This window comes from Nansenia antarctica, assembly GCF_963989245.1.
Source record: "Nansenia antarctica genome assembly, chromosome: 7".
Taxonomy (NCBI): Eukaryota; Metazoa; Chordata; class Actinopteri; order Argentiniformes; family Microstomatidae; genus Nansenia; species Nansenia antarctica.
The window spans coordinates 62,585,729-62,600,243 of record NC_137677.1 but is presented as its reverse complement, the minus strand read 5'-3'; the positions used below and the strand labels follow the sequence as shown (position 1 = coordinate 62,600,243).

General features: G+C 51.4%; 2 protein-coding genes across 2 annotated transcripts; both read right to left on the bottom strand.

The window, feature by feature from the left end:
* Window positions 1-841: 841 nt before the first annotated feature.
* On the bottom strand, window positions 842-4,020 carry LOC308162297 (gamma-crystallin S-like; the record flags this gene model as incomplete). Its single annotated transcript, XM_080536451.1, has 3 exons — window positions 842-1,114; window positions 2,470-2,712; window positions 4,003-4,020. The coding sequence occupies 3 exons, from the start codon at window positions 4,018-4,020 to the stop codon at window positions 842-844; spliced, it is 534 nt and encodes a 177-aa protein (XP_080392577.1).
* A 2,461-nt stretch (window positions 4,021-6,481) lies between these two features.
* Window positions 6,482-14,477, bottom strand: tbccd1 (TBCC domain containing 1). Its single transcript, XM_080536438.1, has 8 exons — window positions 14,338-14,477; window positions 12,280-12,617; window positions 11,593-11,754; window positions 10,175-10,541; window positions 9,635-9,821; window positions 8,384-8,861; window positions 7,887-7,924; window positions 6,482-6,822 (listed from the first exon to the last, which is right to left on the bottom strand). The coding sequence occupies exons 2-8, from the start codon at window positions 12,613-12,615 to the stop codon at window positions 6,489-6,491; spliced, it is 1,902 nt and encodes a 633-aa protein (XP_080392564.1). The 5' UTR covers window positions 12,616-12,617; window positions 14,338-14,477; the 3' UTR covers window positions 6,482-6,488.
* Window positions 14,478-14,515: the final 38 nt, after the last annotated feature.

The window sequence follows — 14,515 nt, the reverse complement described above, 5'->3', positions numbered from 1 at the left end:
CCCAAACGTCAGCCCGTTCCCTCCGCTCCTCCACCTCTGCTGGCCGACTGGCTCCACCACCTCTACACCAACACGGCAGTCGCGCTGCCCGATCACGTCTCTTCACAACACTGGCTACCCGCTGGTGGAATGAGCTTCTCACGGCTGTCAGAACTGCAGAGTCACTACCCATCTTCCGTCTGAGACTGAATACCTCCATCTCTTCAGGTTACACCTTAACTGCTCCTCCTGAGACATCTACTACCCCCCAGCACTGCGTCTCCTGAGACACCCGCTTTTCCCCTTTACTGTGTCCCCTATGACTTCTACTGCCCCCCTTGTACTGTTTCTCTGTTCTCCAGTCTCTATATATTAAAACAATTAAGTAAAATAAAATAATAATAATAATAATCCTTCTATCTGAGACTGCCAATGGCCCCGGGCCTGAGCTAGATTACTCTTCCTGCTACGACTGGTGGATTGATGATTCACTTGCTTAGTCAATTGTATTGATTGTAAATCGCTTTGGAATAAGGCGTCTGCTAAATGCCAAAAATGTAAACGTAAATGATTGGTGGAGGAGGCAAATGCTTCTCCTTTGGAACACACACACACATACACACATACACACACACACACACACACACACTCACCTTCACACACACATACAGTATGCACACACACAGACACACAAAGAAGTCCTCTGCTTACCAGCCAAGTGTTTTATTTCAGATGAGACCTCAGTAACAAATGACAATCAGAGGAGCTCATTGTTATAGAGTAGGGGGGGACGTCTTCAGGCTCAATAGCGTTCGATGCTAGGTGCTTAAGTCACTTTGGAACGGGCCGGGTCGACGACGAGTCACTCCGTGAAGCGTCTGAAGGACTGGACAGTGGGGCTGACGGCGCCCCAGTCGCCGGGCTTGCGGTACTCGCCCTTTTCCAGGAAGTACTGGCGTCCGCGGTAGTTGGGGTGCTCGTAGAAGACCCACCAGCCGTCCACCACCTTGCAGGAGTAGACCTCTCTCCAGCGGAACTTCTCCAGGATGGAGGGGCAGTCGTCCGTGGCCTCCATGGCCTGGCCGGCGAAGTCTGCCTTCTCATACAGCTGCATCTTGTACTGGGTGCAACTGGTCTGCTGCACGGGGGGGAGGAGGGTGGGGAGGGGGGGGGTGGGGTTGTGGGGAGGTGGAGGCGAGGGGGGGTTAGTGCAAGGGGTTGGGAAAGAAGGGGGAGGGGATGTGTGGTAAGAGAAAAGGGGAAGGGGGGATATATAGGGAGATGAGATTCTTCCTCTCAACATGAGGACCAGGAGTTCTGGTCTTTGTAGTTTTTGAGGTTCTAGGACCAGTGGTTACAGGCTGGGATGTATATACACAATGTAACAGAGAGGGTTGGTCGACAGAGTTAAGCTGTTGTACTGTGTGATTGGGGGTCTTTGTCCTGTCCTGTTCGACAAATCAATTGTTGTACCCATCTATCCCCGATTCAATATTTTGGTACTCTTGTTCGTGCTGAAATAAATGTGTGTTTTATAACACTGACTGACTCATTCCCCCTGCTTAACACAACAAAACAGTTCAGCTCTTTCCCTCCCAGGTACTCAATGACAATCAATGGAGGCAGGCTGGTGTCGTAATCGAAGATAGCAATCGAAGGACAGGCTCACTGTGATGCATGGAACGGAATGACAGCGGGCTGGAACCCTTCTTTATTCCATTCCGTGCATCACAATGAGCCCGTCCTCCGACTTCTACCCCCACCAGCCTCCCGTGATGGCAGTGTGTGCTGTAATGCCTCCCTGTAGCCTAGAGCAAACACTCACACAACCACTTCTGTTGCACAATTGGGTCCTTGATTGAGTCGGATGTGAAAGTATAGGTCAGGCCATTGATCAGTACCAGGTCAATAGCCAGGTCAGGCCGTATGGATCTCTATCAGCTAAGCCCTGGGGGGGGTCACGCGTTGAAACAGTGCATGGCTTCGTTCGGAGGCCTACGCCCCAACAGGTCAACATGGCTCAGTGTGTAGGTCCACGTGCCCCAGACCCATCCCTGTGGTGACCGAGTGACACACTGTTAAAGCCTTAAAGTCTTAGCACTGATCTCTATAGGCACACACCAGTGGAGGTAGAAATCGGAGGACGGGAGGACGGGAGGACGGGAGGACGGGGGGTCATTGTGATGCGATGGAACATAATGAGGGATGTTTGATACCATTCCATGCATCACAATGAGCTCCGTCCTCCATCAGAGTTCTACCTCCATCACCACCACCACCACCTCCCCTGGCACACACATCTTAAGTAGTCCCACAAAGGAAAAGATCAGATGGATTCTGGAGTGGGGAGATTCTCTCAGGGGCCGTGGGTGAGGGGAGGAGGCAGTGGGTGAGGCGGTGGAGGCCGTGGGTGAGGTGAGGAGGCCATGGGTGAGGCGGTGGGCCGTGGGTGAGGTGAGGAGGCGGCGGCGGTGGCGGTGGCGAACTTACAAAGTGGATCATCTTGCAGGAGCTGAGGCGGTCGTTGAGGCCCATCCAGCGCAGGTACTCTGGGTACTCCCCCCGGGTCAGGACGTACTGGTAGCCCATGTAGTTGGGCCTCTCGTAGACCACCCAGGCCCCCGTCTCCACGCGGATGGAGTTGCAGCGGCTCAGGTAGGCGTGGAAGTCGGAGCAGTCGCTGTCGCACTCGTAGCGACGGCCCTGGAAGTTCTTATCCTCGTAGAAGACAATCTGGATTAGGCAATACAATCAACAGAATGTTATGTGAAGTCGTTGAGAGAGTCAAGAGAGGTGTCGTCGTTGTAGAAATCAAGGGCTAAATTTGTCGTGTTCAAATGCGTTTGCTACATTGCTTACATTTCTGTTGGTGGCCCCTTAAATGGTCTAGACTTTACTGAAGTGACGATAACCCTCGGTACAGGGAGTTGTTCCTTTCAAAACTAAGACATTTGCCATTTCGTGACGTTAGAATTCTAAGGTTCTATCTCCATTTTTGTCGAAATTGAGTTTTTTTACATAATCTGATCCATTAGGTGTTTATTAATGCCTGTGTGGTGTTATTTTTAAAATGTTGACTAACTTTTGAGTTAGGAATTCATAAAATACAAAGGTTCCATCTCACAAAACATAATAGGAATGTAAAAACTTTGACGCTCAATATCTCTGAACTACCCTAAACGGAGATAGAACCTTATCATTCTAAGCTCACGATTTATGTGGTCACTGCACAGTCCATCAAGCTGACTCAAACCCTCTCAGCACCTGGTGCTTACTGGCCAACAACACATTCCGACTCCTTCTCTCTGCAGCAACTGTTTCTCTCAGAGAAGCCAGGCCCAGGTCAACTCATCATTTCAAGTCTCTCTATCCAATTACTCCAGAACTATAATAGCAATATTTTCACGGCACCTGAGTGAACTTTTCTCCAAAAGACTTTCCTCTCCTTCTCTCTCTCCCTCTCCTTCTCTCTCTCTCTCCCTGTCCTTCTCTCTCTCTTCTCTCTCTCTCTCCCTCTCCTTCTCTCTCTCTCCCTCTCCTTCTCTCTCTCTCTCTCTCTCTCTCTCTCTCTCTCTCTCTCTCTCTCTCTTTCCAAAAAACTTTCCCCAATTCCAATTATATTCGGTTCTTTTAGGCCAAGCAGATTGTTTCAGTTCCATTTCAGTGTCGTTTGTCTTCAATGGAGGCTGGTGGAGGTAGAAATCGGACACAAGTTTGACACCATTCCTCATTCCATTCCATGCATTACCATGAGCCCGCCCTCCGATGTCTGCCTCCACCAGCCTCCCCTGGTCTGTATCTGTAATTGACCATACTTAATTGCCCGACACCATAAAAGAAATAACAAAAAACAATATACATACTGTACCACTGATCACAAATCAATACATTATGATTGGCTGACTACCTTCCAACCCCAGGCCCGTCCGTGGCACACCTAGTGTCTACTACTACGTCTGGGTTCAAAGCCTGTTATGTTATGATGGAGGCCCGTGCCAGAGCGGTCCATCTCCTGTTACTCACCCTGCCCATTTTGGACATTGTATGTAGGCTGGGCTTGATAGTGATGGTGTCCCTGATGTCTGGATGTCTCTGGAGCTGCTCGTCTAGCCCTTTTATATACCCGAGCCTCCGAGTTTTATAAACAGTGGAGGCATGGGGGGGGGGGGGGAACAATCGCTTTGTCATGAAAATGAGATCCAAAAATTGAGTCAGTGATTCTAGCGCTATTCAAGTTTTTCCAGAAAAGCGAAAGCGGGATTACGGTATAATGGCCAGCTTGGTGAGAGTTGCCCATTGACCCCCTCTCTGCTGGCTGGCCCTAATGTCCCCCAACTCACCTCGCCCCCCCCCCATACCACAACACACACCACTGTGCCAACATGACCCCCCCCCATCCCCAACACAGTCTGTGCCCATGCCCTTCACATCATGCCAAGGTTCAGCCAAATGTACGGCTGCTCCAGATGTCGTGGTGCGTTGACTTGACGCCATATTGCTATGCATGTAAGGATGTCATAATCAAACGTTTTTTTTTTACATGGATGAAAGGTCAAAAAATTCAAGGTGTGTTAATTATAATGTACTCATTATAAATAAATGTCAGGTAGTCCCAATACACCTCCTGCTCATTATGAAGCACAGAAATGCCTGACAGGTGTGTGGGCCAATCACTCGTCTCCATTCTGCCTCTGTTAGCCAATGTATGAGCCAGAAAAGGACAAAAGGGGGAGGGACTGAGGTGACCCTAACCCCTAACCCTGTAGCACATGGGCTGGCCTCCAGGTTCGGCCAGGCCGGTTGGTTCACCAGTGACGGTCCCATTGCCCTGAATTGGCACAATAGAGTCACGCCAACTCATCACCACACAACACAGCAGCAGCGACTGTCTGTTTGTGATTCATGCAGCAACACAATCAATGATGAAACGAGGCACATTTAGGAAAAATACTAAACGTTTATTGAATTTTCATTTGCCTATTTAAGTCGGAAACAAAATCGGGGCACTTAGAAAACATTGCAAATGATTTCCATTGTAACTGTGTAGAACATAGTAGTGCAAAGGCAAGGTTTGAGCTAACTAAGCTACAACAGTAAAGGCATAATAATGAATAATAATAATAATAATAATAATACAATCTTCTCCATCTTTTTCCACACTGGCCTTCAAAAGTGAAAGGACTAACAAGGTGACCTTGTTATGCAGCATCATCAGCATCTTTTACAGTACAGGTCTTTATTCCTGCTCTGTCTTCCCCTGACCGATATAACAGGAAAACAACTCCCTTATAAGCACTTCTGTTCTTAGTATTCAAGTGCATTCTCTTAGAGGTGGGTCTTATAGCCGACAAGCTGCTAGGCAGCAGTAGTACCCATTGAGGTACCTACTAAATACATGGGACATTGCATTGGAGGAGGCACATCCATTGGAAATAATCATCACATCTTGACTTTAAACGCTACAGGAAAAATGTTTTATTATTACATACAGGAACAGATTACCGTAATTAAATACATATTTATCTTCAAACCATTATGAACCAAAATATACATCTATTTCATTCTCCTGTGACTGAATGAAGTCAAATCTCTGCGTCACATGAAGGACCTGATTCTCCATGGTTTCGTTGGTACACAGAAGAAGAACAAGAAAACAACAAACACCCTTATCTATCCCTGGGGGGTATTCCATCAACGTCGCTAAAGGACAATCCAGGCTTATTTGGATAAATCCGGCTAAGATTTATATTTAAAAATAAGTCTGGATTTTCCTTTAGTGACGTTGATGAAATACCCCCCTGAGTGACTAACCATAGCTACCCTGACTCATCTATCCTGAGTGACTAACCATAGCTACCCTGACTCATCTATCCTGAGTGACTAACCATAGCTACCCTGGGTAACCATAACTACCCTGCCTCTCATCTATCCTGAGTGACTAACCATAGCTACCCTGGGTAACCATAGCTACCCTGGGTAACCATAGCTACCCTGCCTCTCTATCTATCGTACTTTAAGTGCTCTACAAGCGCCGTCTCCAGTGGAAGCGTGAGGCGTGAGGCTAAAGAGGGCTGTGCAGCATAAAGGGACCTGAACTGTACTGCAGTGGGAGGCTGGCGGAGGTAGAAATCGGAGGACAGGGCCTCATTGTAAATGCGTGGGATGGAATGAGGAATGACAAATAGTATTAAACATATCGTTCCTTATTCCGTTCCGTTGCATCACAATGAGCCCTGTCCTCTGACTTCTACCCCCACCAGCCTCCCCTAGGGTACTGTATGTACAGTATGTACCAGAGCCAGTCCATGTCCTCCTCCTCCACCCTCCGTATCCAGCTTAGATCCAGGCCTGCCTGGAGCTGTGAACAGAATGCATCCACATCCACACACCACCCACACCACCCCACCCCCACCACCAAACTGCCTGTGACCGTGAAGCAGGGTAAGTGAGGGTATCGGTATGTCATAGGATGACCACTCCTCAACACGCTAAGAAGAACCCCCCAAAAGTCAGCAGGCTGTAGGTGTCGGCCCCTCTACCCGCCTGGTCACTGCTTGTCTGTGTTCCTTGGACCCGTGGCTGCCCTTGCCTCTGTCTCTGCCTCTGTCTCTGTCTCTGTCTCTGTCGGCCCTGTCTCCTCCCCCGTCTCCTCCTCCCCATCCCCCCCGTCCTGTAGGGTCTGACGGGGTGGTGGAGGTGGTGGTGGAGAAGGTGGAGGAGGTGGTGGAGGAGGTGGTGGTGGTGGTGGGCATCAGGCTGTCCAGCTCTTGGCGGCGGCCCGTCTCCAGCAGCCACTCGTGGAACTTCTGCTCCACCAGGGTCTGGAACTGTTGGGTCTGTTCCCTAGAGGCACACGGGCAAGAGACCACTGTTGGAACAGGCTTCAGACAACCAATCAGGACAGACACAGACTCACCCACCAGAGCACCCAACCTAACAAGCTCGGTGGCCTTGCGGTTAGAGTGTGAGCCGCCCTGAGATTGGGAGGTCGTGAGTTCCATCCGGTACCGAGTCGTACCAAAGATTATAAAATGGTACCCCGATGCCTCCCTGCTTGGCACTCAGCATTAAGGGTTGGATTGGGGGGGGGGGGGGGGTAAGACCCTGCGACACCCGAGAGTCATGTCCAGGGGGGGGGGGGGTACTTGTACATCAAGCCGCCTCACGCTACGGAAACAGGAGATAGGCTCCTCCCCCTAAGGGCCGTTAGGCTCCAGAACCATCGGTTCTCAAGGGTACGTTTTACCCACCAGAGTCAGGGGGTCTCATACACCCGTGCAGTGTGCAACGTTGGCTGAGGCGCTCTCTTCGAAATGCCTCAGTAATAATAATAATAATTCATTATATTTATATAGCGCTTTTCCGAGGATCAAAGACGCTGACAAATATGGGAAAAAACGGGAAAGTGCTGAGTCCCTTGTTGTATGAATAGATCAGAGTCTAAAAAACGATTGAACTGTCATTCTACCGCTGTAGTACACTGGTACTCTGGTGCGGGGAAGTTTTGGTTTGGACCTGGAAATTGCTAAACGTCACGTGTGACGTCAGACTTAACAACCGAATAGAAAGCACTCTATGTGGCCTGGGGTGGTCCAGTGGTCTAGCACCGCGGTCTACAGTGCACACATATGCCCATGTCGGCATGGGTTAGAATCCGGCCCATGCCCTGCTGACATGCCCTCTCTCCCTTCTTCTCCTACTTTCCTGTCAGTCTTCATCTGTCCAATAAAATGACAAAATAAATATGAGTGGGACTGCCCCACTCAGGAAAAATAAATGAATAAAAATAAATAAATAGAAAGCACTCTATGTTGCCCAGTGCCCACTCTGTGCGTGCTTGTCAAGTGTCCATTTAGGAGGAAGCGGGAAAATGGACTGGGGAGACGGGTGCTGGTAGTACCACTCACTTGGTCAGACGGGCGTCCTTGACCGCCAGCTGAAAGTCCTGTAAGGCAAGGCAAGGTTATTAGTATAGCACATTTCATACACCAGGGGCAATACAAAGTGCTTTACATACAGCATTAAAAAAAATACAGAAAAAGAAGGATAGTAATAAATAAAATAAAAATAATACGAATGTTATATATACCGTATGTTACGGTACATGTGGGAATACGGTACATGTGGAAAAACTAGGGTTAGGTGCTACGTCGACTTGGTACATGCTGGCATGTCTAACCCTAACCCTAATCCAAACCCTAACCCTAATCCAATAAACCCCACCCCTAACCCTAACCGTAGCACCCTAGCACCTAACCCTAACCCTAGTTTTCCCACATGTACCGTTTTCCCACATGTACCGTAACATATATATATATAAAATAAATAGATAAACATTTAACAACATAATAAGACAATGAATAAAAAGATAAGAGATAAAAGTGTTATTATTATATGACTGTACCTGGACAGTCTGCTCTCGCCCCTCCAGGGCCGTCTGGTACGGCAGGGGCAGCCCCCCCGGCACCTCGCACGTGTCCCCCTCCATCTTGAACGGCACGACCAGGGGGCAGAACTCCGTGGGGGGCAGCAGGCGGAAGGAGCCCTGGTCCAGGGGGGTCAGGGCAGTCCCCTCCGCCCCCCCCAGCAGCAGAGGCCGGTCCCAGAGGTTAGGCACCACAGCCAGGCCCACGCTGGCCATGTGGTCCTCCAGGGAGGGGTAGTGGGTGTGGAAGGGCCCCAGGGTCAGGGCCGTGTTGCCGGGCAGGAGTAAGGGCCGCGTGGGGGTGAGGGCGTGGACGGTGCAGCGGGAGGACGCCCCCACGGCCAGGCGGCCCGCCACACACACCACCCTGACGTTGTCGCAGCCCTGGACGTGCACGACGGTCTCCACGGGACCCAGGACCACCGTGCTGTTACGACACTTTTCCAGGCTCACCGACCTGCAGCAGGACAGGGAGAGGACAGGGAGGGCAATTAATAATAATAATAATAATAATAATATTGTAGTGGTTTTATATCATGTTATACTGAGAAATGTAAGTCTCTCTAAAGTAGGGGCGAAATCTAGCACTCAAGGAAGGCCCATTTCCTTCCTGAAAGGGATGTGCCAAGATCTGTGGCGCAGTGAATCATTCTGACTATGGACAGGGCCCATAACTTATGTAATCACAGATTTGTATAATATGATTGGTTCCCAAGAATAGTGACCTCATGACCAAGGACAGTTCTATAAATATGATTCCCACCCATCGTTGGGGGCTTTTTGCTTCCTGCTTGCTTCTTGCTGCTGCGCTCATGTAAACTTGGCATAATAAAAGGCCTCTTTGGAGACAATTGATCTAAGCTCTTTGTGCTTTGTAAGTTCTACTAAATCTATTAAGAATCAATTATATCCACAACAATAATAATAATAATAATAATTCATTGTATTTATACTTGACCAACAGCCCTGACGGGTACAGTAAGGCAGGTCAGGTAACTGGTTGCTATAGCAACTACAAACCTAGGATCTTAGGAAGATGTTGGGAAAGAGCCATATAAGGGGTCCAGCAACGTTAGCAACTTGTCAGAAGAATATGATTTGCATCAAAAAATGCCTTTTTAAAAAAAATACATTGTTATGATATTTTATTCATGCTTGAGGTGAGAGAGAGAGCTCACCTGAGGCTGTTCTACTACAGGTGGTAGAGAGAGAGAGAGAGAGAGAGCTCACCTGAGCGGGGAGAGCAGGTAGATGAAGGCCTCGCTGCAGCGGTGCAGCTTGACGTTGGCCCCGGCCAGCTTGTCAGAGTCCTTGGCCAGCGTCTGCTTCAGCACCTGGGACATCAGCACCATGCGGCTGCCGGGCGGGGCCATGTGTGTGTTGCGGGCGATCTTGGCTCTCTTCATAGCGCCCTCCACTGGAGGAGACGGGGAACGGCGGTTACACCGTTACAAATGCACGCGCACACACTCGTGCACTGCACGCACACGCACTACACATGCGCACACACACTACATGCGCACACACACTACATGTGCGCACGCGCACACACACACACACACAACAGCTGTACTAGCACACAGGTAACTAAACTAATGACGACAGAGACACTAGGGTGGCGGGGGGTGAGGATCGTACCTTTCTGGGCCCAGGGGGGTGGGGTGGGGGGGGGTGGGGGGGGGGTTAGGGTGGCGGGGGGTGAGGGTCGTACCTTGCTGGGCCCAGGGGGGTGGGGGTTAGGGGTTAGGGTGGGTGGAGTTAGGGTCGTACCTTGCTGGGCCCAGGCCAGCTTCCTTCCCGAGCGCAGGCAGGCCGAGATCCCGAAGGGGTTGAGCACCAGGGCCTTCCTCAGCCACTCCATCAGCTGGTGCAGCGGGAAGGAGCGGCCGGGCTTGGAGTAGCCGGCCTGGGCCTGGAGCGGCGCCCGGGACAGCAGCCTGTGGAGGGGGTGGACGGCCCGGCCGCGGCTCATGGAGCCCTCCAGCAGCAGGCTGAGCCCCCCCAGGGCCTCCAGGGTCACGTGGCTGTCCCGCACTGCCTGGCCCGAGGCCGACAGCTGCGCCGGCTCCACCAGCAGCTCCAGCAGCTCCAGCAGGTGGGTCTGGACGAACGTCAGGTGGGCCTGGTCATCCCAGTTCTGAGAGAGGGAAGGGAAGGGTGGGGGGGGGGGAGAGGGAGAAGGAGGGGGGGGGGGAGAAGGAGGGGGAGAGGGGAAGGAGAGGGAGAAGGAGAGGGGGGGAGAAGGGGAGAAGGAGGAGAAGGAGGGGAGGGGGGAGAAGGAGAGGGGGGGGAGAAGGAGAGGGAGGGGGGGGAGAAGGAGAGGGAGGGGTGGGAGAAGGAGAGGGAGGGGGGGGAGAAGGAGAGGGAGGGGGGGGAGAAGGAGAGGGAGGGGGGGGAGAAGGAGAGGGGGGGGAGAAGGAGAGGGGGGGGAGAAGGAGAGGGAGGGGGGGGAGAAGGAGAGGGAGGGGTGGGAGAAGGAGAGGGAGGGGGGGGAGAAGGAGAGGGAGGGGGGGGAGAAGGAGAGGGAAGGGAGAAGGAGAGGGAGGGGAGGGAGAAGGAGAGGGAAGGGAAGGGGGGGAGAAGGAGAGGGAGGGGGGGAGAGGGAGAAGGAGAGGGGGGGAGGAGAAGGAGAGGGAGGAGAAGGTGAGGTGGGGAGAAGGAGAGGGAGGGGGGGAGAAGGAGAGGAAGGGGGGGGGCGTGGGAGGCGGGATAACGGTGTTATGCTAATGACGTATCCGAGAATTAGAATTATAGCTCTGACAATCCGCTAGGCGTTCTAAGAAACATGCAAGGACGCCACGTCTCAGTTCAGGACTTAGTCAGGGGCCGATTTCATCTTAAACAGGTTCTGCCGTTTAAAATTATACACGCTAAAGGCAAAAAATGCTCTCATATTTTTCTTTTTAATAATGCGACAGAGACAGCAGAGGTTGGACAGGAAGGATGGGTGAGAGAGAGAGAGAGAGAGAGAGAGAGAGAGAGAGAGAGAGAGAGAGAGAGAGAGAGAGAGAGAGAGAGAGAGAGAGAGAAGGGATGACATGTAGGATGTTATGTCCACGGCCGGAATCAAACCAGGAACCCTGGCGGTTACACGGTCGACGCTTTACTGCGTTACACAATCAAGCACCCCCAAAAATGCTCTCGTATTGTGAGGTGTGTGGAGGAGGGGTGTGTCCGTCGTTCCGTACCTTGTTTTGGAAGCTGGTCTTCCCCTCGCGGTCCGAGGCGGAGGACGGGGAGCGGGCCCGGGGGCTCGGCCACTCTTCACCAATCAGAGAGGTGCGCAGAGACACGCGGTTCAGCTGCTGGAGGTAGAGGAAGAGCAGGAACTGCAGAGTGTCCACACACAGCTGAGAGGCAGAGAGATGAGAGACATGTCAACATCTGAACACACACAGCAGCGGAGGCTGGTGGAGGTCTAAATCGGAGGACACAGGGTCGTTGCAATGCATGGAGGAATGGTATCAAACACGTGCGTAAATTATGTGTGTTTGATACAATTCCTCATACCATTCCCAACAATGAGCCTATCCTCTGATTTCTAACTCCACCAGCCTTCCCTGACACATGAATAATAATACCTAGCGATGGGCTGTCTGTCGTCTAATGAACAATACCTCGATAAGACAACGAACAGACTCCTGTGTCAAAACCAGACCACGTAAAAAGGAATGCATTGAAATATATTATAATGGGATATTGTCTGTCAGCAACACTATACTAGTGGAGGCTGGTGGAGGTAGAAACCCGACTCCTACCTCGGAGTGGAGCAACGGTACGGAACGAGGAACGGTTTCAAACACACACAGAGCTCAAACACACTTCTCTGACCCCCTCACCCCTGACCCCTCTGACCCCCTCTCTCCTAGGCTCACCTTGGTCCTCTGACAGTCCAGCTCTTTGGGGGAGGAGCACTGGGACAGAGACTCCGCCCACTCCAACCTCTCTTCGGGGGGGTGGCCTATCAGCAGGTCGAAGGTCTCAAAGTAGAGCCACGCCAGGTCCTCGTGGAGTTGCAGCTTGCCGCAGGCGATGTGTCGCCACATGGGCCAGAACAGCTGAGGGAAACAGCCCTCTCGCGAGCGCACGTAGGCGGCCATCTTGCGCAGGTAGTGCAGGTTGAGCTTGGTAGGGGGCGCCACCTGCAGCGCTCCCAGGAGGAAGGGCTCCATGCGCGGCCACACACACGCAGTCACGTCGCCTGGGTCCATCTCTGGAAATAGGGGGAGAGGGGTAGGGGGGGAGAGAGAGAGAGGGGGGGGGGGGGGAGAGAGAGAAAGAGGGGGGGAGAAGGGGAGAGGAAGGGGGGGGAAGAAGGAGAGGGGGGGAGAAGGAGAGAGGGGGGGGAGAAGGAGAGGGAGGGGGGGAGGGAGGGGGGGGGAGAAGGGGAGAGGGAGAAGGAAAGGGAGGGGGGGGAGAAGAAGAGGGGAGGGAGAAGGAGAGGGAACGGAAGAGGGGGAGAAGGGGAGAGGGAAAAGGGGAGAGGGGGGGAGAGGAGGGAGGGGGGAGAAGGGGAGAGGGGGGGAGAAGGAGAGGGAGGGGGGAGGGGAGAAGGGGAGAGAGGGAGGGGGGGAGAAGGAAAGGGAGGGGGGGGAGAAGGAGAGGGGAGGGAGAAGGAGAGGGAAGGGAAGAGGGGGAGAAGGAAAAGGGGAGAGGGGGGGAGAGGAGGGAGGGGCGAGAAGGGGAGAGGGGGGGGAGAAGGGGAGGGAAGGGATGCATAACAATGTTGGGATGGTAGGATAGCATTATAACATGAGCTTTAGTGCACTGAGGTCCAAGTTTGTACGTTTATCAAGGGAATCGAAGACAAACACAGACTGTGTTTTGATCAGAACCAAACTTTGGATAATAACGAATTACACTGACAATTCGTGACGTTAGAATTATAAGGTTCTATCTCCATTTTTGTCTTTTTTTTTTACATAATCTGATCCATTAGGTGTTTATTAATGCCTGTGTGGTGTTATCTTTAAAATGTTGACATTTTTGAGTGAGTAATTCATAAAATACAAAGGTTCCATCTCACAAAACATAATGGAATGTAAAAACTTTGATGCTCAATATCTCTGAACTGCCCTAAACGGAGATAGAACCTTATCATTCTAAGCTCACGAATTGTCAATTGGGGGCAGATATTGCATGATACAGGTCTACCTGCTTGACAACAGTCAGTGTCGTCACTCGAACGATAAGTTAACGTTCAACAAAAGCAACCTGTGTGAAGGGACTGAAACTAGGCTACGCAAACGTCTTCCTACTATCTCATGACTGACTGCTCCTTCTAATGCAATGACACTCTCTCACACACTACAGCACATCTGCTTGGCTTTGGTTCCCTGTCTGTCTGTTGCTGCCGGTGTCTGTCTGGCCCTTCTCTTCTGATGGTTATGGGGGCGGCTGTGGTGCAGGAGGTAGAGTCGGCGTCTCATGATCTCATGAAGTTTGGCAGATCGGCGGTTCGAGCCCCGGCTGGCCACATGTCGAAGTGTCCTTGGGCAAGACACTCACTGAACCCTGAATTGCTCCCAGTGAGCGGGGCCGGCCGGTGCCTTGCATGGTAGCTTTTGGTGTGTGAATGTGTGTGAAGCTTGGGTGTGTGAATTTGGTGTGTGAATGAATATGTGTGAGAATGGGTGAATGAATGAGAGGCCATTGTAAAGCGCTTTGGATAAAGGCTATATAAGGCTATATAAGGCTATATGAGTGCATTAGTCCATTTGATGCGCCTGCGCACTGCTTGTCCTCCTCATGATGATGTTCCCATGACAACAACCGGCCAGACACGATCAGAAACATCGCTCGCCAGCGTAACCAGGGAAACAAACAGGTGTCTAACTAACCTACTTAATGTATTTATTTACTTCCGCTACAATAAAGTGAGTTGTGTTAATGGTGTTTGTTTGAAGCTAAGAAGAGAAGTTTGACTTACTTACTTTTCGATTTCCTCGCTGTCCAGGTGGTGATGTCTAGTCCCTTCTTGGTGTTCCAGGAAGACAAACAGCTGGTAAAGCTCCTTCATAAGTGACATTAAAGCTCCTTCATAAGTGACATTAAGGTTTAGTATCTTACTAACTTAGCTGGTTTATAGTATCGTTTGTTGCTTCGTCACTG

Excerpts from the sequence above, each read along its gene's own strand:
- tbccd1 (XM_080536438.1), bottom strand. The coding sequence starts at position 12,615 with ATGGACCCAGGCGACGTGACTGCGTGTGTGTGGCCGCGCATGGAGCCC. Across the intron at positions 8,862-9,634 it reads TACCTGCTCTCCCCGCTCAG|GTCGGTGAGCCTGGAAAAGT; the intron begins GTGAGCTCTCTC and ends GTCCTGCTGCAG. Across the intron at positions 6,823-7,886 it reads AAGGACGCCCGTCTGACCAA|GGAACAGACCCAACAGTTCC; the intron begins GTGAGTGGTACT and ends GTGTGCCTCTAG.